This window comes from Myotis yumanensis, unplaced genomic scaffold, assembly GCF_028538775.1.
Source record: "Myotis yumanensis isolate MYYU_CA2020_CCGP unplaced genomic scaffold, mMyoYum1.0.hap1 SCAF_7, whole genome shotgun sequence".
Classification (NCBI taxonomy): Eukaryota; Metazoa; Chordata; class Mammalia; order Chiroptera; family Vespertilionidae; genus Myotis; species Myotis yumanensis.
In genome coordinates this window covers 55,530,342-55,557,982 of record NW_027223758.1, presented here as the reverse complement: position 1 = coordinate 55,557,982, position 27,641 = coordinate 55,530,342, and the positions used below count along the sequence as shown (strand labels likewise).

Below are 27,641 nucleotides of genomic sequence, written 5' to 3'. Positions count from 1 at the left end.
TTGGAAACCACTTGATTCTCAAAGACTTCCCTCAGAATGACGATGAAAATGAGCCCTAACCGGTTTGGCTCAGTGGATAGAGTATCAGCCTGCAGACTCAAGGGTCCCAGGTTCGATTCCGGTCAAGGGCATGTGCCTTGGTTGCGGGCGCATCCCCTCCCCGGTGGGGAGTGTGCAGGAGGCAGCTGATCGATGTTTCTCTCTCATCGATGTTTCTAACTCTCTATCCCTCTCCTTTCCTCTCTGTAAAAAAATCAATAAAATATATTTTTTAAAAAAATGAGTGTCTGCAGCAAAGGCACTTTAGGGCCTTTGATCTGCACAGTTCAGCACAAACACCCTGTCTACTGGCCTCCCCAGTCAATGAGTGTAATCTGAGACTGTCTCTATGAATTTGACTGCTCTAGGTACCTCATAGAAGTGGAATCATAGAGTATTTGTCTTTCTGTGACTGGCTTATTTCACTTAGCTTAATATCCTTAAGGTTCAACCATAGTGTACCATGTGTCGGAATTTCCTTCCTTCTTTAGGCTGAATAATATTCCATTGTAAGTATATACTGCATTTTGTTTACCCATTCATCCACTAATAGACACTTTGGTTGCTTCCATCTTTTGGCTAATGTGAATAATGAACATCAGTATACAAATATCTCTTCAAACAGGCAGTTTTCATAGGAATGAGTAAGCATTCCTGCCCCAATTTCCTCATTGGTAATTGAGAAATAATAGTAGTAATGATCTCATGATTTTTTAATATAGCTTAACTTAATTAATATGAGTGGCTTACATGGAAAAATGCATTCACAAAGTCTTAACTGCTATCATTATAATTCGTAACATCATCTCCTGACCAGCCCTACCCAACTGAAATGTAATCCACAAATGTAATTTTTTTAAAAATATATTTTATTGATTTTTTTTTACAGAGAGGAAGGGAAAGGGATAGAAAGCTAGAAACATCGATGAGAGAGAAACATCGATCAGCTGCCTCCTGCACACCTCCCACTGGGGGTGTGCCCGCAACCAAGGCACATGCCCTTGACCAGAATCGAACCTGGGACCCCTCAGTCCGCAGGTCAATGCTCCCTCCACCGAGCCAAACCAGTTAGGGCCACAAATGTAATTTTAAATTTTCTAGTAGCCACATGAAAGAATGCAAAAGCATATAGCTGTTATTTCCACTGATACATTGCCTACGGCAGCAGTTCTCAGCCTGTGGGTCGCGACCCCTTTGGCGGTCGAACAACCCTTTCACAGGGGTTGCCTAAGACCATCCTGCGTATCAGATATTCACATTATGATTCATAACAGTAGCAACATTACAGTTATGAAGTAGCAACGAAAATAATTTTATGTTTGGGTCACAACATGAGGAACTGTATCTAAAGGGCCAGAAGGTTGAGAACCACTGGCCTAGGGCAAGGGAAACAAAGGAAAAAATTAACAAATAGAACTACATCAAACTAAAAAGCTTCTGCACAGCAAAAGAAACCATCAACAAAATGAAAAGGGAAACTACTCAATAGGAGAACACATTCGTCAATGATATATCTGATAAGGATTTAATTTCCAAAATATACAAAGAACTCATAACCATCAACACCAGGAAGACAATCCAATTAAAAGATGGGCAAAGGACCTGAATAGACACTTCTCCAAAGAGGATATACAGATTGCCAATAGACACATGAAGAAATGCTCAACATCACTAATCAGAGAGATGCAAATTAACACTACAATGAGTTATCACCTCATTCCTGCTGGCGAGGATGTGGAGAAAAGGGAACCCTAGTACACTGCTGGTAGGAAGGCAGACTGGTACAGCCAACTGTGGAAATCAGTATGGAGCTTCCTCAAAAAATTAAAAATGGATCTGCCATTTGACCCAGCAATCTCACTACTGGGAATATATCCTAAGAATCCCAAAACACCAATCAGAAAGAACATATGCACCCCTATGTTGATAGCAGTGTTATTTACAATAGCTAAGATCTAAAGACATCCCAAGTGCCCATCACCAGATGAGTGGATAAAAAAGCTATGGTACATTTACACAATAGAATACTATGCAGCTATAAAAAAGAAGGATCTCTTACCCTTTGAGACAGCATGGATGGACCTGGAGACTATTATGCTAAGGGAAATAGGCCAGTTAGAGAAAGCCAAATATCACATTATCTCACTTATAAGTAGAATCTAAAGAACAAAATAAACTGATGAACAAAATAGGTCCAGAGGTATGGATGCATGGAACAGAGTAACACACCTTTATTATGGTGGGGGTGTGGGGGCAGGGGACAAGAGGAGATTAACCAAGGAATATATATGCATATATGCATAACCCCTGGACACAAACAATAACATGGTGAAGGCCTGGGATAGAGTGGGAGTTGGGTGGAGGGGGGCAAAAAGGGAGAAAATGGGAGACATCTGTAATACTGTCAACAAAATAAAATTTAAAAGAAAAAGAATGCAAAAGCAAACAGGTGATGACCCTTCAGTCCACAGACCGACGCTCTATCCACTGAGCCAAGCCAGCCAGGGCCCAGGTGATTAATTTAACAAAACATATCCTGAATATTATAATTTCATCATGTATTAGATATTTAAAAAAACCTATTAGTGCTATATTTTGCATTCCTTTTTTTGATAAGCTTTTTTTTTTTTAATCCTCACCCAAGGATATTTGTCCATTGATTTTTAGAGAGAGTGGAAGAGAGAAGGAAAGACAGAGAAATATTGATGTGAGAGAAACACACTGACTGGTTGCCTCCTGCACAAGCCCTGACCAGGGCCCGGCCGGGGAGGAGCCTGCAATTGAGGTACGTGCCCTTGACCGGAATCGAACCCGGGACCCTTCGGTCTGCAGGCTGATGCTTTATCAACTGAGCCAAACCAGCTAGGGCTTAATTTTTTTTTTTTTGGTACCCATCTTTGAAATTAAGTATATTTACACTTATAGGCACATTTCCAATTCTCAAAGCCAGATGTGGACAGTACAGCCTTAGGTTCTACTTGTCTAATCCTGTTTCACTAGCATACTGACTTGACAACAAAAATATTATTAAATTACTAGCGGCCCAGTGCACAAATTCGTGCACATTGAAAGGAAAATAATTAGAAGAAATATTTTAACACACTGCGCACCAGTTTTATTGCTAGCTTTACCCAGTGGCCAGATAAGTTTCTACTGAACGAGTACAAAAAACGTTTTACAAAGTATCATACTTTAAAAAGATATTAGCTTGTAAGAACATGTAGTAAATAACTTCAAAATGAAATGGGCAATTTTAAGGCATGTCTTTAACATTTATGTAAAATACTGTGTAGTATGAAAACACAAGAATGCTCGGGTTCTGCCCACAATGTGTTAATATTGCTATTCGTCCTTTCTCTATAATAGAAGTGTCAACCAAATTCACAATTGACAATGACAGATCGAAACACACCCATGCAACTGGCGCCAGTGAAAGCTTTACATGTGTCATGCATGCACGAGTCAACTTAGCCTTTTATAGATATAGAATAAACTTGCTTAATTAGACCTGCTTTCTGATTTAGCTAAACTTTTTCTAGCCCAGTGAAGCGCCTCAACTTCTCTTTCAGGTAATTGTCAGCAACATAGCAGTAAATATCAACATGAAGCAGATTATTATTGTAGATCACGCAGGGAGAACAAAGGGTAAAATATTTAACTGCAGCAGTGTTTGACTATAGTCTGTGCAGTGAGAAAACCTGAAGTCATTTTCAAGGCCCAACATTTCTTACTTCTTTTCAGTCGGGTCATTTCTAAGCTTTCTAAATCTCCATTTTCCGGCTATTGAAAAGAAAATAGGATTCCACCGAGTTTCCTATCTACCTACTCTAGGACTTCTGTGAGGATCAAATGAGATGAGACACGTGAAAACACTTCACAGACATTGGTTAAAGTGTAAATGTTTCCACCTGGGTATAAAGCAAGTTGTGTTCCTGGGCTGAAGAAACTGCAAGGAGGCTAGTCGCTAGGGAGAGGAAGCTGGGTGTTGCTACATGACATCATTACCCAGTGCCCACAGCAACAGTTTCCGGCCTGGCCATGGGGTCTTGGCAGTGTCGCCTGTGATTTGGTGGGCTATCGCTCTGGGTGGTGGCAGGGCCTGTGTCCCACTTAGGGGAAGCCGAGTGTTGCTTTATCAGCCAGGTCCACACGGCCACTGCTCTGTAAATGGCAAGTGTGCGTCACGGCAGCTCCTATGTTGAGCGTCTGCCCTCTGGTGGTCAGTGCACATCATAGGGACCAGTTAGACAGTGGGAAGAACACTTAGCATATTAGCCTTTTATATATATATATACTAGAGGCCCGATGCACAAAGACACATGCAAGAATGGGCCTTCCTTCCCCTGGCTGCCAGCACCGCCTTCACTCCAGCCGGAGCCTTTTTCCGCCTTCCCACGCTGCCCAGAGGCCTGGAACGGCTGGGGCTGTGCAGAACGCCCTTGGCCACTCGGTGCCTGCATATGCAAATTAACCCGCCATCTTTGTTGGGTTAATTGCATACTCACTCCTGATTGGCTGGTGGGTGTCGCAAAGGTACGGTCCATTTGCATCTTTCTCTTTTATTAGTGTAGATAGAAAATATAGATATAAAACAACTTTGACTCACTAATCCTCCTCAAAAATTTCTAGACAACTCTTCCAAAGTTATTCTCCTATACAGGCAGTCCTTGGGTTACGTCGGACTCGACGTACATCGTTTCTTGGTTATGTTGCCATCTCCCATTTATTTATTAAAAAAAAAAAAAAGTTCCCTCATATCAACATAAGTACATATGTGCTTTATGTTTTTTATTATTTATTTACCACAATTAAAGGTCAGAAATTGTTATCTTTCTTTTAAATTTTTTTTACTGTTTCATTTCATTACGTACTGCTGTGTATGTGCTCCATGTGAGTGACGTAGGTGCTTACATAGGTGGGTTCCGACTTATGGTGAAAATCACGTTACGTCGCGCCGTAAGAACAGATCTCCAACATAACCCAAGGACCTACTGTATTAAACTTAGACTCAATCATCCAATCCCCAAAAATCCTACTGATTATGTTGACTGAAAATACATCAAATGTTACTATTATTGTGAGTCCCTTCATTTCGTTTATATAGTGCTCACTCGTTCAAATTATACCTTTAGTCAATCAAAATATCTCCCTCTTTTCCACCTTATAACCAAGTTGTAAAGTACCCATGTTCTGCCCTAGCTGGTTTGGCTCAGTGGATAGAGCGTTGGCCTGCGGACTGAAGGGTCCCAGGTTCAATTCCAGTCAAGGGTACATGCCAGGATTGCGGGCTCAATCCCCAGTAGGGGGTGTGCAGGAAGAAGCCCATCAATGATTCTCTCTCATCATTGATGTTTCTATCTCTCTCCCTCTCCCTTCCTCTCTGAAATCAATAAAAATATATTTAAAAGAAATAATTTTTTAAAAAATAAAATAAAGTACCGATGTTCTATTTCAAGTTAACTATTGGTTTATCTTCCTGTAAAATGTAGTTGTAAAATTATAATGTATAATGTGCTAAAATATAGGTATTTTGAAAATCATTTTATGTATTAAGCTCCATGTTTTAATATTTAAACTAACTACTAAAAGACAGATCAAGTGATATATTTCAGAAAGTAATAAATATAAAGTATCAGTATGTTATAAATCAAACTAGAAATATAGCCCGCTGGTGTGACTCAGAGGTTGAGCGTTAACCTATGAACCAGGAGGTCACAGTTCAATTCCCAGTCAGGGCACATGCCCGGGTTGCAGGCTCAATCCCCAGGGGCATGCAGGAGGCAGCCGTTCAGTGATTCTCTCTTTGATGTTTCTATTTCTCTCTCTCTTTCCCTTCCTCTCTGAAATCAATAAAATTTATAAAAACAAAAGCACACACTTCATTAAGAAGAAAAAAGAAATATATAAATTTGAATTTGTTTTTAATTCTCTCCAAAGGAAATGTTTAGAGAGAGGACGGGGAGGGAGAGACAGTAACACAGAGAAACATTGATGTGAGAGAGTAATATCCATCAGTTGCCCTTCATATGCACCCTGACCAGGGATTGAACCCACAACCTAGGTATGTGCTCTGACTGAGAATTGAAACCACAACCTTTTGGCGTACGTGACAATGCTCCAACCGAGTCGCTCGGCCAGGGCAAATTTAAATTTTATTCTTTATTATGATGGACTCACTATTTGAGGATGGGGAGGGGGGAATTTGTAATGATATCAGGAATATTTCCATAATGAAGACTTATGGTGACAAAAAAAGAGGCTCTTTAGAAAAAGAGAATGAATTTATTCTTTAACAATGTGCATAAATAAAATGTTTATGATAATACTTTACCAAAAAGGTCAAGTTATATACTTACTATGATCAACTGTTTTTCATCAGCTTTCTCTGCTTCTTTTAATTTCAAATCCTTTGGAATTGTTATCTCCAAATGGGAATTACATTTGGGCCAAGAATGATTTGGTGGTGTTTCCCTTTAAAAAAACAAAAACAAAAACAAATTAGTAAATGTTATAGATCTGTTATCACTTCAAATTATTGAAAGGAAAAAAATAACTTATTTTCTATGCAACACTGACAAATTTCAACTCCAAGGAGAAAAAAACTTAACATTTTAAAAATCAGGAATGGAAAACCAAGAACACTATTAAGTTTCAACAAATAAACAAAAACTGCAGCTCCTACTATAGTTTCAATAAGTTTTATAGTTTTAGCCATCTGAGTCACTACAGTTTGTCCTAAACACTGTTTTCAGTAATTTCTAAAGCAATGGTCACCAACCTTCTGGACCTCACGGACCACCAGTGGCCTGTGGACCACCGGTTGGTGACCGCTGCTCTAAAGTAAAATAAGTCAGGTTTAATTTAATTATATTAAAGACAAAACAAAAAGCTTCTGATCTACTTTAAAACTTTTGTATGTTGATAATATCCAGCATTTTGAGGGGTTTGAGGAAAGGAGCTTTTTCAAACACTTGCTCCACTTTGGAGGGAAATCTGGCAATGCAGGTTAAGTCCTCTGGCTATGAAATTTATCCTAGATATAAGTCACATAGTGGGCAAAGTTATATATGCTTCTCATAGGACTTTTTTTTAATAGAGATAAACTGGAAACAACCAAAATATCTATAAAGTGAAGTGTTAAATAAGGAACAAAATCTAATGTAGATTTTAAAAGAATGCAGTAAGATGGTAAAAGATGCCCCAAATACATTAAATAAAAAAACAAAAGGTATAAAATAGCATATATAAGCATAGAAAAAAAAGATATAATGAATAGAAATTTGTGAATATCACTGTCTTTCTATGTGAAAAACTAAGGGTTTACAAGCATAACTTATTAGGGAAAAATCTCCCACACTCAAAACTTACAGGTTAAAATCAAATTCTGTAAAAAACAGGACAGCAGACCCAAAATGGAGTCCCTTATCCTAAGCGCCAAGTCATCAAATAGAAGCTTAAATACAGTTTTGGCTCTCCTAGAAATACAATTTTAAACCAATCAATCAGTAATCACTTGATCAGCACTAGTTAGGTAATTCCTAATATACCCCAGCCATCCCCTACGGAAAGTAACTCTGCAATAACCAACACTCCTTTTTTCTGCCAATATAACTTCCTTGTTCCCACTTCCTCTGCCTATAAAGTCCTTTTGTACAGCTCCTCAAAGCTCCTTTCTATCTGCTAGATTAAATGCTGCTCAATTCTAATTGATTTTGCTCAAATAAACTTAAATTTTTTAATATGCTTCAGTTTATTTTTTAGCTATTGTCATATTTACACTTATATTAAACTAACATCTTACCTGTTATCACTGGTCTTAGATGTTTGATTATTGAGTATATTGTGCTGTTTGGGAGTTGAACCTGTAATTTAATCAAGATGGGTTATGTATTAAGCTTTATACTAACTATCCATCTAATAGTTAAAAAATCATTCACAGAAGAAAAAAAGCTCAATATATTACATGCTTTATTTTTATTAAAGACCATTTGATAAAATTAGAGCCCCCTTTCTAGAAATTACTCTTCAGAGAAAAGGCAGAAAGGCTGTGCAGAGCCGCAAAGAGACCTAATGGTAAATTAACAGTATGCCTCTAGTTTTACCAATTACTAGAACTGAACAATACAGGAAATTGCTTAATGTCTGCTTAATTATATAACCTCGAAATGGAAATAAATGAAAACATTTTTGTTTAAAGAAATTGTAGTCTCTGGCCCATCCAGTGTGGCTGGCTGGTTAAGTGTCAACTTATGAACCAAGAGGTCAGTTTGATTTGGTTCAATTCCCTGTTAGGGCACAAGCCTAGGTTGCTCAATCCCCAGTAGGGGGCATGCAGGAAGCAGCCAATTCATTAGGTACCATTTCTCCAGAGAGTAAGTCACAAACAAAACAAAAGATTTAAAATAAAACAATTTTTGGGAGGGAGTCAAAGAATCACACCTAAGTTCTTTAAACAAGTCAATCAACAAAAGCAATTATGAAAAAAAAAAAAAGCAATTATGGTGGTGATCACACTTTTGAAAAACATAAGTAAGCAATGGTTAAGAAGGGTTTAAAAGGCCTACCTGGTAGTACATATGGTTTCCTGTTATACTGACATTAAAAAAAATTTCTGAACATTGTGAAATCCAAGTAATATTTTCAAAGTGTTACCTGGAAATTTACTGTCCCCTGTATCAATTTTTGCTTGACTGAGCAGAGTTGAAGCAGTAGTGTTATTTTCTACTAGATTATTTTCCAGTTTAGATTCCAAATGCAGGCTGAAATTCTGAACACATAATTCAAAATGTTAATATGTGCTTTTATATCCATCTTTTAGTCTTATACTAAAACACTTTTAGTGAATCTTAGCATACTAAGAAAATTTAAGATAATTCTTTTTATTTGAAGTAATTCATCTAGACATGCCTTAAAAGTCTCTTCATGACCTCCCCACAAGCTATCCTGCCAGCATCAGCTCCCATTATTCGCCTTCATGCTACACTGAAAAACTTACTTCTCCCACAGTATATTCCATATTTGCCTGGCTCGATATTTTTTCTGAGTTTTACCTACCTAAACCTTGCCCAATACAGTAGCCACTGCCACATTTGACTATTAAGCACTTAAAATGCAGTTAATAAAAAAAAAAAAAAAATGTAATTAGTAGACTGACTCAAGATGTTATAAATGTAAATCACACACTGGATTTTTAACAGTTACTACAAAAAAGGCAAAACATCACAATTTTTACAACTGATTGCATGTCAAAATGATAGTATATTTATACTTGTGACCTGGTGCACAGATTCGTGCACATTGAAAGGAAATTAATTAGAAGGTGGCCAGCGGGGCAGGACTGGGCGAGATAGGCCAGACACACCCTGGAGCCAACCTCTCGCAGTCCCTCCCCAGCATCTGCGGAGTTGGGGCCCCTCCGGCAGGTGGGGTCCCTCAGCCTGGCCTGCGGGGATCGGGCCAAAACCAGCTCTCCAACATACCCCAAGGGGTCCTGGAGTGCGAGAGGGCACACTGCAAAGTATGCAGTAAACCAGATTTGGGGCCGACAGAGCCCCAGCAACAACATAACCCATGGCCGAAGGTGGAATCTCGCGCCACCCCCCCACCCCCCATGAGGAATCGGGCTCCCTCCTCTCTGGTTTCAGGGTGCATCACCCAAGAACCACTGCTGCCAAGTCATTGCAGCTCGGCAGTTCCCGCATTGAGCGTCTGCCCCCTGGTGGTCAGTGCGCATCGCAGCAAGCAATCAAACTCCCAGTCTCCCGGTCAAACTCCCGAGGGGACACTTTGCATATTAGCCTTTTATATATATAGACTGGAGGCCCAGTGCATGAAAATTCATGCACTGGAGGAGGGGATCCCTCAGCCCAGCCTTCCCCCTCTCACAGTCCGGGAGCGCTCAGGGGCAGGAGGTGACCCGGCGATCAGGGGAAGGCAACGCCCCATCACACCTCTGCTACTGCCACTGCCAGCAGCACAAGCCTCAGCCAGCCCTGGTTACCTGCACCTCGGACCGGCCCTGGGAAGCTGGGCAGCCACCATCCAAGGCTTGCCTGTGCCTCGGACTGGCCCTGGGCAGCTGGGGGGCTGAGGGGACTGGGGGACTCTGGAGGCAGGCGCGTGCACCTGCCGCCCCAGCAGAGCTGAGGGGACTGAGTGCCACCATCTTGTGGCTGTGGGCACAGCCACCTTTGAGGGTGGGGGCAGTCAATTAGCATATTCCCTCCTTATTGGCTGTGGGTGCTGCCATCTTTGCAACCACATGAGGGTCAATTAGCATATTCCCTCTTTATTAGATAGGATGACAGAATAAATAAAATATAATAATTTTACCAGTTTCTCTTCTTTTTTAAAGCTATCAGAAAAATTTAAAAGATATATGTGGTTATTATATTTCTACTGGATAGTGCTAATCTAGAACACCTTTCTTCCTGTATACACTCAACTCATTACTTAAATATTAACCTCTTCCACAAAGCCTTTTTCAAGCTTTCCCATTCCCTTCCCCCAAATTTGGAATAATTTTCCATCTACTTCATATCTACCTGTTCATGCCCTTATCACTTCCTATTTTGAATGTTTTTGATTCATCTCCTATAATTCTTAAGAGCAAAGATCATCATTATATTTATCTCTGTATCCCTAAGAGCCCCTAAGTCAGAACCTTGTCAAAGCAGATACTCAATACCTTCCAAAAGAAAAAACTCCATTCTCTATCAACATTGGCTATCTCAGAGAAATGGAAATAAAAAGGAAAACAGTTAACTTTCTGAGCATGTGTATATCTATCTGTACTGAGATTGTTACAATGAATGTGCAACATTTTTTAACATGTTTTTGAAAAAGATGAACTTTTTGTCATTGAAAAGTCAGAAAAATTAAAAACAAGACCAATATTACCAATTAATCTTCATTAAAAGGAAGTTAAAGTTAATGGTTTTAAAAAAATTATAAAATAACTGAGCTTTACAATCCATATAGCACAAATGATTTAAATTCAGCCCAAAGAATTCACTGAAGGGCCATTAGATGAGATGCTTAAACTTATCAAATCATCATTTCAGTACAGCTGAGACTAACACTGCATAAAAGAGCAAATTACGGGCGCCCATAGAAAAAGTTTTCAAATGATGTAAGATTTGTTTCACATTTTCATATACATGCAAACTGTTAGCATTTATGTAAACATTTAAAACACAAATAGTGCTGAGTATTCTTTATGGATATATATAAACATACACAGTAAAATCATAAAAAGAAAAATCTACACCAACTCTAAGAAGACAGGTGAAATGGAAAGAAGAGGAGGTATTTAACTCTATCTGTAATGCATTTTTCTTATTTTAAAAGACACAAATTCAACAAAATGTTAATTTTTGTCAAATTTAGGTGGTAGAAACTAATGTAATGTTAGTCTCTCTAATATTGAGAATGCTTGAAATATTCAAGAATTTTCAAATATAAATAAAATTTTTAAGCACATGTTTCATAGGACTGTTTCTCATATGTTTCTCAAGACAGAGGGACTATATAAATCCAAAGCACATTTTAGTAAAAGCAATAACACTGTGGTCTAAGTGAGTATCTCTATTCTAGTACAGTTTAGTCCAAAAAAATGAATTATATTTCTTATTCTTCAATATATTCTCTTTAAACTGTCTCCTTTCAAGTTTTGACAGGTATTTCTGCATCAAGGAGTAGAAAACACTCTCCAGCAACCCTGGAGTACAAGCTATGTTTGCTGACAAAACACCCTGAATAGAAAGCCAACCCATCTCTACAAGCAGCCACACTTACTACTAATACTACCAACTCACTATTTACTTCTAATTACTATCATTATTTGAATAATTACCTTCTAATTGATGCTCTCATTTCGATTTGTACAGAAAATAAAATCTAAGAGTATCATATAGTGTCTGTTCTCTTTAAGTTCACTTTGATTTTTACTCCATGAGAATAAACAATGATCTATATTTTCATGGCTTCTGGTATAAAGCCCAGACTCCTCACTCACACAACTTTGCTCCTAGACCAAAATGCCTATAAAGAAAGCTTTAAATCACTCCCAAAACTTTAGGATGACTTGACTTTTTTCTCCAGTCATAATTTTTTTCCTCAAATCATCTTTTAATGCTCAGAGTATGTTGCTATAGAAAGAATGCTGGGTCCTGGCCAGGTGGCTCAGCTGGCTGAGTGTCGGCCCATGCACCAAAAGGTTGCTGGGTCGTCCCATGCACCAAAAGGTTGCAGGTTCGATTCCTGGTCAGGGCACATACTTAGTTTGCAGGTTCCATCCCGTCTAGGCAAATATGGGAAGCAACCAATAGATGTTTCTCTCCCATATTAATATTTCTCTCTCTCTCTCTCTCTCTCTCTCTTCCTCTCTCTAAAATCAAGAAACCTATCCTCAGGTGAGGATTAAAAAAACAAAAAGAATGCTGGGCTTGAGATTCAGGACATCTGGATTGTAATCCTATTTTTGCCACCAAACATGTGACCTAAATCACATTCTGCTATTGCTCAGTTTTCTCGTTATAAATTTAAATAATTGAAACAAATTAGCAGAGTTTTAAAATCTGTAGTATAGAGCTCCATGGTTCTATATATATGAAATTTCTGCTCATTGATTTTACATATGGTATTTTACCTATGATTTAATTTGCAAAGAAATGGGCTTAGTTGCTTTTATAAAGTTTCAAAACTACCATCTTAGAGAATTCATTGAAAGTTTCTTTTTATTACATTGTTTTTCATTTACTTTTCCATTTTAAGAGTTCTTAGCCACGCCCTAGCTGGTGTGGCTCAATTGGTTAGAGTGTCGTCCTATTCAACAGAAGGTCGCAGGTTTGATTCCTGGTCAGGGCATATATCCAGGTTGTCAGTTTCATCCCCGGTCGGGCACATGCAGGAGGCAAGCAATAAATGTTTTATTCTCACATTGATCTCTCTCTCTCTCTCCCCTTCTCCCTTCCTCCCTCTCTAAAATCAATTTTTTTAAAAGCATGTCCTTAAGTGAGGATTAAAATAAAAATTCTTAGCCACTATAATTTAAGACTAAAGACTGAAATATTTACATCTTTCAAACATGTTATTTGCCAATTGTTCAAAATGGCAAACCAAAGGAAACCCTACTGACATAAATTTTTAATTTTTAAATTTTATTAAGTGGAGAAAATAGGCTGATTTGTGTCAGATGAAATTAATTTTAACAGCTTGGTCAGAATTTAGCCCAACTTTAAATTCTATAGTTTAGTCACTATGAAATATAGTTTCTGTGGTTACAATTAACAGGAAAAATGAAACATATCACTATGTTAAATGAAAAGGAAAAGCTAAAATTCAACTGGTTTATGCTTCAGATTAAAAAAAAAAAAAATGAGCCCTAGACAGTTTGGTTCAGTGGATAGAGTGTTGGCCTTAGGACTGACGGGTCCCAATTTTGATTCCAGACAAGGGCACATTCGGAGTTTGGGCTCGATCCCCAGTAGGGGGCATGTAGCAGGCAGCCAATCAATGATTCTCTCTCATCATTGATGTTTCTCTCTCTCTTTCTCCCTTCCTCTCTGAAATCAATAAAAATATATTTAAAAAATAAAGAGTGAAAATGAGGAAATAATGAAACATTCATGTAAATGTGAGACTCACCACAAGACTGGATTAATAAAACAAATGACTCTTCAGTCTTTTATGATTCCTAAGATAAAATATATTATAAACACTTATTTCTTATTAAAAAGTACTCAGGCAATTCTATTGTACATAATAAAAATAGATTACCTTATCTGGTGTTGATTCAAAAGAATCTTTCATCTGGTTATCCAATGGTGAGTCAGGAGGTGGTTTTATCTGATTATCCAAATGACAATTTTCAGGAGCTTTTTTTGTGGCTTTATTCATTTCAACTGTAATATCACTACTTTTAACTTCTTTAGAATTAATTTCTTCCTGCTGGCAAGCTATATTTTTATCATGTGGTTTTGTCCCTAAAAATGTACTTTGAGTCACTGGATGAGGCATTTCTAATGCTGGTAGTGAAAAACTAGTTCGTACTAAGCCCAATTTAGGGGAAACTTGAGAGTCCAACTTATTTTGCTGCACAGAGTTAAATTTTGAGAGTTTAATTTTAGTCCAGTTGGAGTTCTTTTTAGTTGAGCTGTTTATTCCATTTAGTACACATTTCACAGGCTTTGTTTTTCTACTGGGGAAGAAACGATTACACTGAACATCCTGATTTGTTTCCTTCTGATGAAGTATTTGTCTTTCACTATCAGCCTTTTCCAATTTTATTTCTGCAGGCTTCTCCTCCTTTACACTTTCCGTTTGTAAAGATTCCTTTTTTACCTCTACAGTATCAGACTCGATTTCACCAGCAATTTCTTCACAGAGCTGGAGAATGCTACCTCGTTTATTCTTTCCTGCTTGCTCATTATCTATACTTTGTTCAGGCACTGATGGCTGTGAACTTTTGGAGAGTTTTGCACTAGTATTTACTTGTGAATGAACTGACTTCTTCATCTCATTTTTTTTAGAGACCACTGTAGTAGCCATACTTGATCTTTTTATCTCAGAAGTTACAGGCACAGATTTTGTTTCCTCTTTTCTAATATTCTTCTGAAGACAGTTTTCAGATGCTTTTATGCACTGAGAACTACAAGCATAAGTTGACTGATGCTCTATTTTGCGTTTTTTTCCTTTTGGGGAATTCACTACTTCATTAATAACTGGATTTTCATCCTCTTTAGAGTCAGATTTTATTTCCAGTACTTTTCTTTTCACATGTTTTTGACTTGTTTTAACTTTATTAGATTTATTCTGAGTATTGCTAGAGTACTCTCTTCTTGCTGGTGGCAAACTCTGTTTAACTGCCTGAACTTGACCCTGGATTTCTCTACTCCGCAGAGACCTTGTTGAAACCTCCGTAAGCTGCTGTAGTCTTTGTGATCTCCGGTTAGGCTGTTCATTTGATTTAGGGGTTTCATGCACTGATTTTTTCTGAGATTTCTTTTTTGTAGATTCTTGTTGAGAATGTCCCTTCAGAGTCACCATATTTTTATTAACGGACTTACTAGCTTTTTCATCATTGGATGCTGCCTTTGCTGACCTTGTACTCATACATGTCCCTAATTCAGGCTGATTTATTTTACTTTCACTAGAAGATTTAACCATTGATTTTATAGCTTGCTTTGGACCTGATCTCTTTGCTAGATTCTTTTCAGAACCTTGAATTTGTGCTTCTAAATTCTTATCATCACATTTTTTAATAACATTGGAGGAATTTTCTTTTGATTTCTCCTGAATGGACATTGTTCCTGAATCAGGTCCTCCTTTATTGAGTGGCTTCTGAGAGAATTTTTGTATCCTGGTAGGTGCGAATGCTGAATGTCCAGTATTATTACTGAGGAGCAGATCTTAAAAAATGACTTTGAGGCCGGTACACATTTTCAACAAAAATACTAGTTTGCTTCAAGTAAGGTTTCTGTCATCCCTAGAACATGATAAAAGCTGGCATAAAGGCTAAAAGACATCTGCTTTACTTTGAGCAAGGCAATAGAAATTTGAAGACAATTTAATTCTAATTTGGTATTTTTAGAACTTTTTGTGAAAGATACTTAATTCAGGTTCAATCTGTTTTGTTAATTTTTCATTTAATATTGGATTTCAGGTCGGCCCTATTACTGGAGGAGTTATTTATCACTGACCTCTCTGTTTTGACAAAGTGTTTGAAAACTTTTTTCTTCTGGAGTCTAGCGATATTGCACTTTGATTCATTTGAAACATGTCTTCCCTTATTTGCTGAGTCTGTTGGTTTCAAGTTCTTATATAACCTCTTTCGTTTAATAAAATATTTTATTAACATAGATTTCCTTTTGTGCTGCCATTTCTGAAAAATTAAAAAATAATAAATTTTATACAATCCAAGAAATATGGCAATGCTAATACTATACAGAAATAATCTTTATGTACATAAAATCTAACTTCTCCTTTTGAATTATTTAGTCTGTATAATTAAGGCTAAGAGAATAAAGTATCCCAAGTACATTCTTATGAATAATCAATAATGTGCCTTACATAATATGCATAGATGATGAAAATTAATTTACTTGGGGTTACTTACACTTCTGTTCCCACAAGACAAAATTGATCTTTCAGCCACCATAACTCATGAAAATTTGACAAAATCATTCCTTATATATCAACACATTACATAGCACCTACAAGAAAAAGTATTTTTAAATGTTTAAAAGGTACAAAGAAAAAATGTAATCATTCATTCACCTCCCATCAAATATCACAATCCATAATTTTACCGTCCTAACATTAGTCTTCAGAGCTTACTTTATACACAGCATAATTTCAGTATTTCTAACATCAAGTAAACAATGTTACATGCATCTAACAGAATAGCATGTATCAATTCTATATTGCAGGACAAAAGTCTTAATACAAAAAAGAAATAGTTAAATGTGCATATGTGTTAAACTGGTAACATGGGCCCAGCCAGCATGGCTCAGTGGTTGAACGTCAACCTATGAACCAGGAAATCACAGTTCGGTTCCCTGTAGGGGCATATGCCTAGGTTGCAGGCTCGATCCCCAGTGTGGGGCCTGCAGCGGGATCAGTGGCTCTCTCATCATTGATGTTTCTGTCTCTCTGTCCCTTCCTTTCTAAAATCAATAAAAATGTATTTTTTTTTAAACTGGTAAAATAAAATACTATTGTGAGGAAAAGCAGTGCTGCATAAGTAACTCTATACATAGAAAAACAATGACAGTTAAAAAGGCATATTTAGTCCTGGCCAGTGTGGCTGAGTTGGTTGGAGCTTCATCCCTGGCACCAAAGGGTCTCAGGTTCAATTCCTGGTCAGGGCACATACCCAGATTGTGGATTCAATCCCCAGTGGGGAAACGTACAGGAGGTAACCAATCAATGTTTCTCTCTCACATTGATGTTTCTCTTTCACTCCCTCCCTCCCTTCCTCTCTCTCTAAAATCAATTCACAAATGCCCTGACCGGTTTGGCTCAGTGGATAGAGCGTCCGCCTGTGGACTGAGGGGTCCCAGGTTCAATTCCGGTCAAGGGCATGTACCTTGGTTGCGGGTACATCCCCTGTAGAAGGTGTGCAGGAGGCAGCTGATCGATGTTTCTCTCCCATCGATGTTTCTAAGTCTCTATCCCTCTCCCTTCCTCTCTGTAAGGAATCAATAAAATATATTAAAAAAATAAAAATAAAATAAAATCAATTCACAAAAATAAAATAGGTTACTTCTGAGATTTCTCCATATTTTAAGAAAAAGGCAAATTTAAACACACACTAACCTTTATTCTCATGTAAAACCTAGTAAAAATACACTAGAATAAAACAAGACAAACTCATAAATCCAAAGGAAAAGAGAAAATAAGCAGCAGAACTACAGAAACCACAGAATCCCTCAGGATTCAGGACCTGGCAATACCAGGCTCCATAGGAGATGGGGATAAAAATGGGACTAAAAAAAAGTTAAAATGCCCTAACCAGTTTGGCTCAGTGGATAGAGTGTTGGCCTGAGGACTGAAGGTTCCCAGGTTCGATTTTGGTCAAGGGCACATGTACCTTAGTTACGGGCACATCCCCAGTAGGGGGTGTGCAGGAGGCAGCTGATCTATGTTTCTCTCTCAACATTGTTTCTAACTCTCTATCCACCTCCCTTCCTCTCTGTAAAAAATCAATAAAATATATATTTTTTTTTAAAAAGTTAAAATATTGCAGGACTGCCTTTCCAGTTACAGGCACCCAGAAGACTGCCCTACATCATTCCCTGAAGACAGGAGGTATAAATCTCTTGTCAGAGTAAAACAAAAGGCTTTTCATCTGGGGGCTCAATAGTCACAGATAAAGCAATAAGTAACAAAGTGACAACAAAGAAAATAAGTAGTTCATATACTGATTGGTAAAATCCATTCCCTTCAACCTCTTTGCCTACTCAGAGACTCCTAGAGGACAGCAGCCAAGCCTATGCCTTCTACAAAAAAAAAAACAAAAACAAAAAACACTGAAAGATTATTTTCTAATGAATTTGACAAGTCTAGAGAAAAGACCTAAAAAAGTACCAATAAGGCCCACAGTCAGTAAGCATAGACACATACACATACACACACACACCAGTCAAGATGGTGGCATAGGTAAGCACAGTATTCAAATCCTCCCACAACCACATCAAGATTACAACAGAACAACCATCATTCAGAGCTGCCTGAAGTCTAGCTGAACAGAAGGCCTACAACTAAGGATATAAGGAAAAAGTCATGTTAACCCTGTCCAATAGTCTAGTACTTGGGGTTTTAGAAAACAGAGAAAAAGAATTAAAAACAATTAAGAATGGAAAAAATTTTCCTAAAACTAAAAGTTCAGAAGTAAATATATATAGTAGAGGCCCGATGCACGAAATTCATGCAAGAGTAGGCCTTCCTTCCCCCAGCTGCCAGCACTGGCTTCCCTCTAGTACCCGGACCCGGGCTTCCCTCACAGCCCCAGCTTCGTCCGAAAGACGTCTGGAGGGACATCGTCTAATTAGCATATTATGCTTTTATTCTTAAAGATATGCCCTTATTGACTTCCACATGAATAAATTAGATAATTAAGTAGAACTTTATATAGCACTCTTTTTTTAATATATATTTTTATTGATTTCAGAGAGGGAGAAGGAGAAACACCAATGATGAGAGAGAATCATTGATCGGCTGCCTCCTGCACACCCCACACAGGGGATTGAGCCAGCTACCCGGGCATGTGCCCTTTACCGGAATTGAACCCAAGGCCCTTCAGTCCACAGACACTCTATCCACTGAGCCAAACCGGCTAGGGCTATATACTAGTATAGCCACTCTTGATTCTCTACTCATGCCAATGAGTTGGCAATTGAAGTACTAAGGATATTTTCAAATATTTCTTTGTTGGTACCATCAACTTTTGGAGTATATAAACCAAAAAAGCAAGTATCGTGATATATAGGGTGACACAAGAAGTTGCCCACTAAATTCAGCAAATAGTTTTTAACAGTGTTACAGAGATGATACAATCAAACAAGGAGAAGTAATAAAAATTTAAAAGGCAGAAAATTATTATTTGCAGAAAAAATATTTAAAACAATAGAAAAACTATTAGGTATGTGAATTCAATATGGTGAATAAGTAAAAAGTAAACATCAAAATCAAAAGCTTTAAATAAATAATAATCAGCTGAGATATATAGAAAATAAAATATCACATACCAGTTTCAAAAATACATACATAAATCAAAAAAAGTAATGGGGTGTCCTTGACCAAAATTGAATCCAGGACCCTTCAAGTCCGCAGGCTGACGCTCTATTCCACTGAGCCCAACTGGGTTGCGGGCTCGATCCCCAATAGGGGGCAAGCAGGAGGCAGCCAATCAATGATTCTCTCATCATTAATGTTTCTCTCTCTCTCCCCCTCTCCCTTCCTCTCTGAAATAAATAAAAATATGTATTTTTTAAAAAGTAATAGGGTGTAGACTTGTGCTTGCTGATATTGAAATACATTTAACAATTTAGCTCCAACATATCAATAAGAGATTAATGGAAGAGACTCCAAAAACAGGCCCAAAATGCATAAGGAAATTTAGTACATATAAAGTTGGTATTAATTTCATATTAATGAAGAAACGATTATTCAACAATTGGTGTTAAGACAACCAGGTAACCATCTGGGTAATTTTGGTTTAAGAGTGAGGTAATGGCCCTGGATGGTGTGGCTCAGATGGTTGGGAGTGTCATCCAGTGCACCAGAGGTCCTGGGTTCAATCCCAGAAGGCAACTGATTGATGCATCTCTCTCATATCAATGCTTCTCTCTCTCTCTGTCTCTCTCCCTCCCTAAAATCAATTTTTTTTAAACTGTGAGGTGATGTCCAGGAAAAAATGGAATCATTAAAAATTAAACCAGCCCTGCCCTAACCGGTTTGGCTCAGTGGATAGAGCGTCGGCCTGCGGACTGAAGAGTCCCAGGTTCGATTCCGGTCAAGGGCATGTACCTTGGTTGAGGGCACATCCCCAGTAGGTCAGCTGATCGATGTTTCTCTCTCATCGATGTTTCTAACTCTATTCCCTCTCCCTTCTTCTCTGTAAAAAATCAATAAAATATATTTTTAAAAAATTAAACCATAAAAACAGTGCGTGAGATAATATTTATTTTCAGAGAGGGAAAGGCTTTCAAGTCTTGTCACAAAATTCAAAAGTCAAGTTAGAGAGTCAAAACTGGGGGAAAATATTGGCCAAAAACAGCAAAAATTAATACATACTATATTCACAGAAAAAAAAAAAAAAGACGAGAGATGGCTAATGTGATAACATAATAATATAAAGGTAAAAAAACTATGGGACCAAGTGTCAGGAGAAAAAAGCTTACTTTTCACTATATATCCACTTAATGTTTTGTTATGTAAACATATAACCTTGTCAAAAAATTAAAATGTAAGTAAAATTTCTCTCTGAAATACAAAGTATATTTGATACACTAATAATCATCTTGGAAAGCACCAAGTTATAAAAGTATAAATCACTTACCTTACTGAAATGGAAATCACATGTCACTTTTTTCTTTAAGTTGACTGATGATGCTTCTAATGAATGATGCTTCTAATAACTTCCCGTTTGTTTGGAAATTAATCTTTAAAAAAAAAAGTCTATAGCTAAAATAAAACGATCTATTAAAAAACATGAGAATACAAAAACAATATTTTCTATTAACTGATATATTAAAACAACTTAGACTAAGCAATACTAAGTAAACAATGGCCTAATGACAATTTTCATGATTATATGCAAAACATCACACAGCTGCAATATGGGCACCATCTCATTTTACACTGTTTAATAGACATGGGTTTTCTTCAAAAATAATCACCTTCCTGAAAGAAATTTATTTCCCTTCCCAACTGATGCTAAGCTTGGCCACATGCCTTACTTTGGCCCCATGGTGGGCAAAGTATATTTCCCTGCCTCCACGCCTTGGTCATCTGATCTGCTTTGGCCAATAGAATGTTAGCAGGAATTATGCAAACAAAGGTTTGAAATATCTTTGTGCAACTGAGCTTGCCTTCTTCTACCTCTGCCATCACTATGACAAGAGTTTCACCAGGCAGACACTTGCCCTTTCAACCTAGGCCCCAGAATAAACACAAAAGAATAGAACTGAGCCAAATCCCAAATAAGGTGACAAGCCCAACCTACAATGAGAAGCAAAGCCCACCCAAATTACTATCTTAATTTTCTTTATTACTTTAGCACTAAAAATCCTAATTTTTAAATTGATGAATTACATGACTGTACTTCTTTTCCTCTCAATTTCTAAATATTTAGAAATATTTTATTTAGAAACACTTGGCAGTTGGCACCTACCTTAGAAAAGAGGTAAATTAATACACAAATCTACAGTAATTGTCAATCACCTGGTTCAGGTATGCTAAGGACAATTTTACTTTAATTTGCCGAACATGCTAAATCATCACTAATCCAGCATTAGACAACTTAATAACCACCTTAGTAGTAAATAAAACCTTGCAATCAAAAACAAAAATGCATTCTCTAACCTGTTAACAAACTAAGGTGCCCCCCCCCACCCACAGCGAGCTTATTACTATAATCCTAATGAAATCATACTGGGGCCCAAAAAACCCACAATACTCAAACTTTACATAAAATGATCACTTCGGAAAACCCATAACATTTTCATTTTACAATAGAAAGATATTTAAAAGACACATGTTAGAAAGAATTTAAGAGTATATCCAATTTCCCATAGTGCTTTATAATAAAATGTACTCAAATTTTAATCATGCCCAGCTGGTGTGGCTCAGTGGTTGAGCACGGACCTATGAACCAAGAGGTTGTGGTTTGATTCCCAGTCAGGACACATGCCTGGGGTTGCAGGCTCCATCCCCAGTGCGGGGCATACAGGAGGGAGCTGATCAATGATTCTCTCTCATTTATGATTCTCTCTTTCTCACTTCCTCTCTGAAATGAATAAAAATATATATTTTTAAAAATTCACCTCTTTATACAATACACTTTTTTCCTGTAATAAATTACCAGGCTGAAAAGGGCCATCCAGGAAAGGAGTTAATGGCATTTATTTAGTAGGGTCCTTTTTCAATTCTTCTGGAAACATAGTTTATGTATTTAAACTAGAGGCCCAGTGTGTGAAATTCGTGCATGGGGGGGGTGTCCCTCAGCCCAGCCTGCACCTTCTCCAATCCGGGACCCCTCAGGGGATAACTGGAAGTTGGCCATCCCTCTCGCAATCCGGGACCACTGGCTCCTAACCGCTCACCTGCCTGCCTGCCTGCCTGCTGCCCCTAACTGCTCCTCTGCCTGCCTGCCTGATGCCCTAACAGCTCTCCCCTACCAGCCAGATCCCCCTAACTGCCTCCGCCTCAGCCCCACCACCTGGCTCTGTCCAGAAGGACATTGGGAAGATGTCTGGTCTAATTAGCATATTACCCTTTTATTAGTATAGAAGGTGCCTAGCAGAAAATCTTGTATGGGGCTGGTGTTAAAAAATTATTGTTCACTACATAATTATAATGCTGATCAATGAGGAATGACAGCATATTTTCCTCAGCCAGGAATGATTAAAGTGGACAGAAGCTCATAAGCCAGGGCAAGTTTTGTCCTAAAAAGGGTATTTCCAAAGCACACACCTGACCTAAGGAATAAATACAGTACTGCATTCTGCCTAAAAGGAGTGTTTGTTAGTTTTCTTATTTCCTCACATGCTTTAAAGTTGAATTTGCAGCTTCCAAATTAAGCATTTTTAAAGCACTTTTCATCCTATTCCTGTAACTAATTCCATGGTGAGAATTTTCAAGTTTCTCGAATTAAAAAAAGTTCCATTGGTGTTGCAACCCTTTGTAAAACAGAAACCGAGGACCAAATCAGAAGAAAGGGCGAATTACAGCAAAGAAGTTCACTGCAACCAGGATGTTTTAAACTGACCAGTGCTTCATCCCGTTTTTTTAAAAATTAACTTAGATGGGGAAAACAAGACCCACATTTTACCATTCCACTAAGTAGCATTCTTTTACTGGTTTCAGCAAAAGGCAGTTATTTACTGAAATATGACTTGATCACATGTAAATACTGTGTGCTGCAATGACTTCCTGCTGAAAGTGCCCCACTTCAGCTACCTGAGCGCCACAGAAAACAAGTACATACTTCTCAAATCTCAACGACTGACCTCCTTCCCCGCCCCCGCGGCGCCTCCCCCTCTCCCGGAACACACACTGAGCGCCGGGTTTCAGAACTCCGCGTTTAGGGGTGGGGGTGGGGGTGGGGGGTGACGAGGAGGCTGGGGGTCTGGAGTGGGAGAGTTCCCTAATCTTTGGACTTGCTATCCCATTCTGCCCGAGTAAAACAAACCCTCGCTGTCAAATCATTTTTGATTGATAAAAATCGAGCACCCAACTGCCTTCTTGTCGCATCTATCCCTATCAATCTCATCACGGGCCCCACTGCCCCTATACCCAGGGAGGTCTAACCTGTGCCCAGACCTCATCTCCGAACCGAACTACCCTCCGACCGTGGCCCGGGGCCCCCGCCCCCTCCCAGGCCAAAGACCGTGGGAACCAGCCCCCATCCCGCCCGGCGGCCGGCAGCGTGTGCTCGCGGTCCCGGCTGGGCCAGCGGCTGGCGGCGGGGCCGGGCAGCCGCCGCAGGAACCGCCGCGCGGGGAAGTCACCGGGGGGCGGAAACGAGGCCGGGCTACCTGCGGGCCGGCGCCGCCCGCAGCCGCAATGGCTGCACGCCACCTGGGGGCTCTGGACGCCGGCGGCCGCCGGGGGAGCCCCCGCCTAGCCCCGTCCTCGGTCGCGGTCCCTCATTCCCGCGGACCGCCCAGCAAGCAGCAGCAGCAGCAGGTGAAGCGGCGACGGGGCAGCCGAGGCGCGCAGGTTGTTTGCTTACCGCAGGCGACGGCGCGTCGTAGCCGCCCACTGCCTCTCAGGGGCTCCGGGAGCGGGACCAGCGGAGTAGGAAGAGGCGTGCGCGGCGGCGAGACCCCAGGGTGGGACAGGTGGGGGCGAGCGGTCCGGCTCTCCGGGCGGCTGGCAAGAGGGAAATGAGGGCGCAGGCGGCGCGACAGCTAGCGGCGGGGCGGTCGGGACGCTCGCGGACCTTCCTCACTCCCGGCCGAGGGTCCAACGCGAGCCGGCAGACCGCCGCACATCCGGGTATCAGGAGACACTCAGCTGCTTCTGCCGGGACCGCCGTCTCCTCCGCGGCGCAGAGACGCCAAACTTCCGGCGACGACGGCGACGCCTCAGCCGTCAGATGGGAGTTACCTGCGACTGTCCTGGGCGCGCTTGCGCAACGCTCCTCTTCGGCTCGAACGGGCTCCGCTGACGTACCCTGAAGACGAAGATGGCCGCCACGCTCGCTGCGTGTCACGCAGTTTTTCACTCCGGCCGGGACGGCGGGGCGTCGGGGGAAAGGCGAGCCGGCGTCCACCCCAGGCGCAGGCGCGGTGGGAGGCCTCGCGTGCGGGCACCGCGGGTGGGCGCCTCGCTGGGAAGCGGCTGCGCCCCCTGGCGGTGGCCGCTTGCACTTCTCGGGGTCGTCTCTTGGAATAAAGCCACCCACTCCCCCAGCGGTGGTAGTTTGTGCTGGAAACGCGTCGCCGCAGGGGCCTTTGTCGGTTGTAGGGACTGCTCTCGGCGACCTCTAATGCAAATGCCTTTAATCTTAATGGGCCCGTGTAAAGAAAAAGGGAGGTAATTGACCCTTCTCTTTCCTTCCCCTGCATTGCACTCCAGCGCCTCCAAAAAATGAAGGGCTTCACCTCCTCCTTGTACACTTTCCCCCTTGTGAACCGGAGCACAAGAATCCACAAGAAATTGTAGAATATTCCACTGGATTTAGTCATGGCGGGTATTCAAACAAAGCTTTGGCCTCTTCCAAGCCTCTAAAGATAGGATCCAGGCCCTAACTGGTTTGGCTCAGTGGATAGAGCGTTGGCCTGCGGACTGAAGGGTCCCAGGTTCCATTCCGGTCAAGGGCATGTACCTGGGTTGTGGGCACATCCCCAGTAGGAGGTGTGCAGGAGGCAGCTGATTGATGTTTCTCTCTCATCGATGTTTCTGACTATCTCTCTCCCTTCTTCTCTGTAAAAAATCAATAAAATATATATTTTTTTTAAAAGATAGAATCCAGGGTGTTCTATCACCAGGATTCGTGGTTCCCACACTGCTTTTAAACACTTTCCTATGCTACTCTTTCTGATTTGCAGAACTGTGAGGATGAATAAATCGGTATTCTTGCCTTTGAGAATCTGAAGAGAGGGTCATAGGTGACTTCTCCCCTTCCTGCCCTCCTTTTTTGAAACTCAGTACAACCAAAATGTGTTCTAAGTTTGTCAAGCCTAATGTTTTTCTAACAATACATCTTCCCACAAAACTTTATTGAGCTGCTTGTCAATTTAGTCTGGCGAGAGTCTATGGCTTAAAAACAAAAGCAAAAATTAGTCTTGCTGGGTGAGACCATTGCCCACATCATCAAACATGTTACTTGTCAAAAACCTGCCTGTTATTCCCACTACAATCTCCAGTCCCTGATAATTATACTTTAATGACATATGCCAAATGGCTTAAATTAGGAGAAAAAAACTCAGTAATAGACTGCCAATCTAGTCAAAACTGGTTATCTACCAGAGTATCTGGTCTATATTTGCCTTTACCTTTAGATTGTCAGACAACTGGTGGGATTTCTTTTCGTGTGTAAACTTTATCTTTAGTAACTCAAATTCTGGCTTACAGACACACAAACCATATTTAGAAGTTTACATTCCCACAAAATAGGTCTCTGCTTCTGAGTGATGTATTCCACATGTATTGGCCACAATCAAGAGCACAGAAATCCTTACAAATGTCAGACCATATGAAATCGTGTGCGTTTATTTTTTATACCACTGTAATGGTCTTTTTCACAATCCCTACACAAATGAAAGTCCCTACTTGTAACTCAAAATTGAAAATGTCATCTTCTGTATTTAAGTTGTTTTCCTTCCTGTCTCCAAACTGCAGAATGTACTTTTCTACACTTGCTTATCATTAGAACATCTACTTCTAAAAACTAATAATGGAATAGTTGCATTCCCCCACACATAACATTCTTATTTTCTTGTGGGCAATCTAAATGCCTGTAACATGTAACCTCTACTAACTCCCAGAAGACAGGGTAGTCTTATTTTTGGACTGACCCTCCTGCTAGCAGCAAATCAAGGCTTTTTCTTTGTTACATAACTCTTGTTGACTTTAATTTGGGACAGTCTTATAAGATGAGAGTAAAAATTCTAAAAAATTCAAGGTAGAAAATAAAAACAAGAGCCCTAGCCAGTTTGGCTTAGCGGATAGAGCTTCGGCCTGTAGACTGAAGGGTTCCAGGTTTGATTCCGGCCAAGGGCACATGCCTGGGTTGCGGGCTCAATCCCCAGTAGGGGGCATGCAGGAGGCAACCAATCAATGATTCTCTCTCATCATTGACGTTTCTATCTCTCTCTCCCTCTCCCTTCCTCTCTGAAATCAATTTTTAAAAATTTTTTTAATTCTCTTAAAAAAAAAGAACCATAGCTGGTTTGGCTCAGTGGATAGAGCGTCAGCCTGCGGACTGAAGTGTCCCGGGTTTGATTCCAATTAAGGGCTCATGCCTGGGTTGCGGGCCATATCCCCAGTGTGGGGAGTGCAGGAGGCAGCCAATCAATGATTCTCTCTCATCATTGATGTTTCTGTCTCTCCCTCTCCCTTCCTCTCTCTGAAATCAATAAATAAATTTTTAAAAAGAAAAGAAAAACAGGAAAAGTATAACAATTTTGTGTAAATCAACTAACAGTGACATTTCATTTTGCTGTCTTCTGGGACACCTGCCACTAACACATATAAGTATTAATGCTGACCTCACATACTTGAGAAGGAATAAGTAGGTATTAGCTAGATTAAAGAACTGAATATACAAAAGTCTGGAGAGGAGAGTGAGCTAATGAGTTTCTGAAACTCAAATATTCTAATTCTATTGAGGGGAACAGTATTAAGAGGTAGGCAAAGCTCAAATTAGGAAGAGCCTTGAGGATAATACCTGTGCTCAGTACTACAGATACTGTAATGAACAATATACACAAGATCTCTTTCCTCGTGCAGCATACATTCTTTTTTTTTTTTTTTTGCTTTTTATTGAATTTATTGGTGTTACATTTGTTAATAAAATTATATAGGTTTCAGGTGTACAATTCTATAATACATCATCTGTATATTGTAGAGTATGTTTACCACCCCAAGTCATATATCTATCACCATTTATCCCCTCCCGCCCCCCAGTACCCTCTCCTATCTCCCTCTACTCCCATTTTCCTCTGGTAATGACCATACTGCTATCTGTCTGAGGTTTTTTCCTGGGGTTTTGGGTTTGTTTGGTTTTTTTGCTTAATCTCTTCCCCTTTTTCTTTCTTTTTAAAAAAATTTTTTTTAATTGATTTCAGAGAGGATAGGAGAGGGAGAGAGAGTGATAGAAACATTAATGATGACAGAGAATCATTGATGGGCTGCCTCCTGCTCGGCCC

The 27,641-nt window shown here is 39.7% G+C and overlaps 1 protein-coding gene across 4 annotated transcripts in view; it reads right to left on the bottom strand.

The window, feature by feature from the left end:
* The window catches only part of ESCO1 (establishment of sister chromatid cohesion N-acetyltransferase 1), a 37,157-nt gene extending 12,730 nt beyond the window's left edge, over window positions 1-24,427 (bottom strand). The window contains exons 1-7 of one of the 4 annotated variants that reach the window (XR_011472174.1): window positions 23,999-24,427; window positions 20,603-20,705; window positions 16,157-16,253; window positions 13,819-15,922; window positions 8,692-8,806; window positions 7,841-7,901; window positions 6,396-6,510 (exon numbers count right to left, since the gene is read on the bottom strand). Coding sequence is in view for 3 of the 4 variants with exons in the window: in XM_070420531.1 (XP_070276632.1) it covers window positions 6,396-6,510; window positions 7,841-7,901; window positions 8,692-8,806; window positions 13,819-15,345 (1,818 nt within the window). In the remaining variant the exon portion in view is untranslated. Of the gene's footprint in view, window positions 1-6,395; window positions 6,511-7,840; window positions 7,902-8,691; window positions 8,807-13,818; window positions 15,923-16,156; window positions 16,254-20,602; window positions 20,728-23,998 lie in introns of all 4 variants that reach the window. The other 3 variants (XM_070420531.1, XM_070420530.1, XM_070420532.1) reach the window with 3 other exon arrangements.
* Between the last annotated feature and the right edge of the window lie 3,214 nt (window positions 24,428-27,641).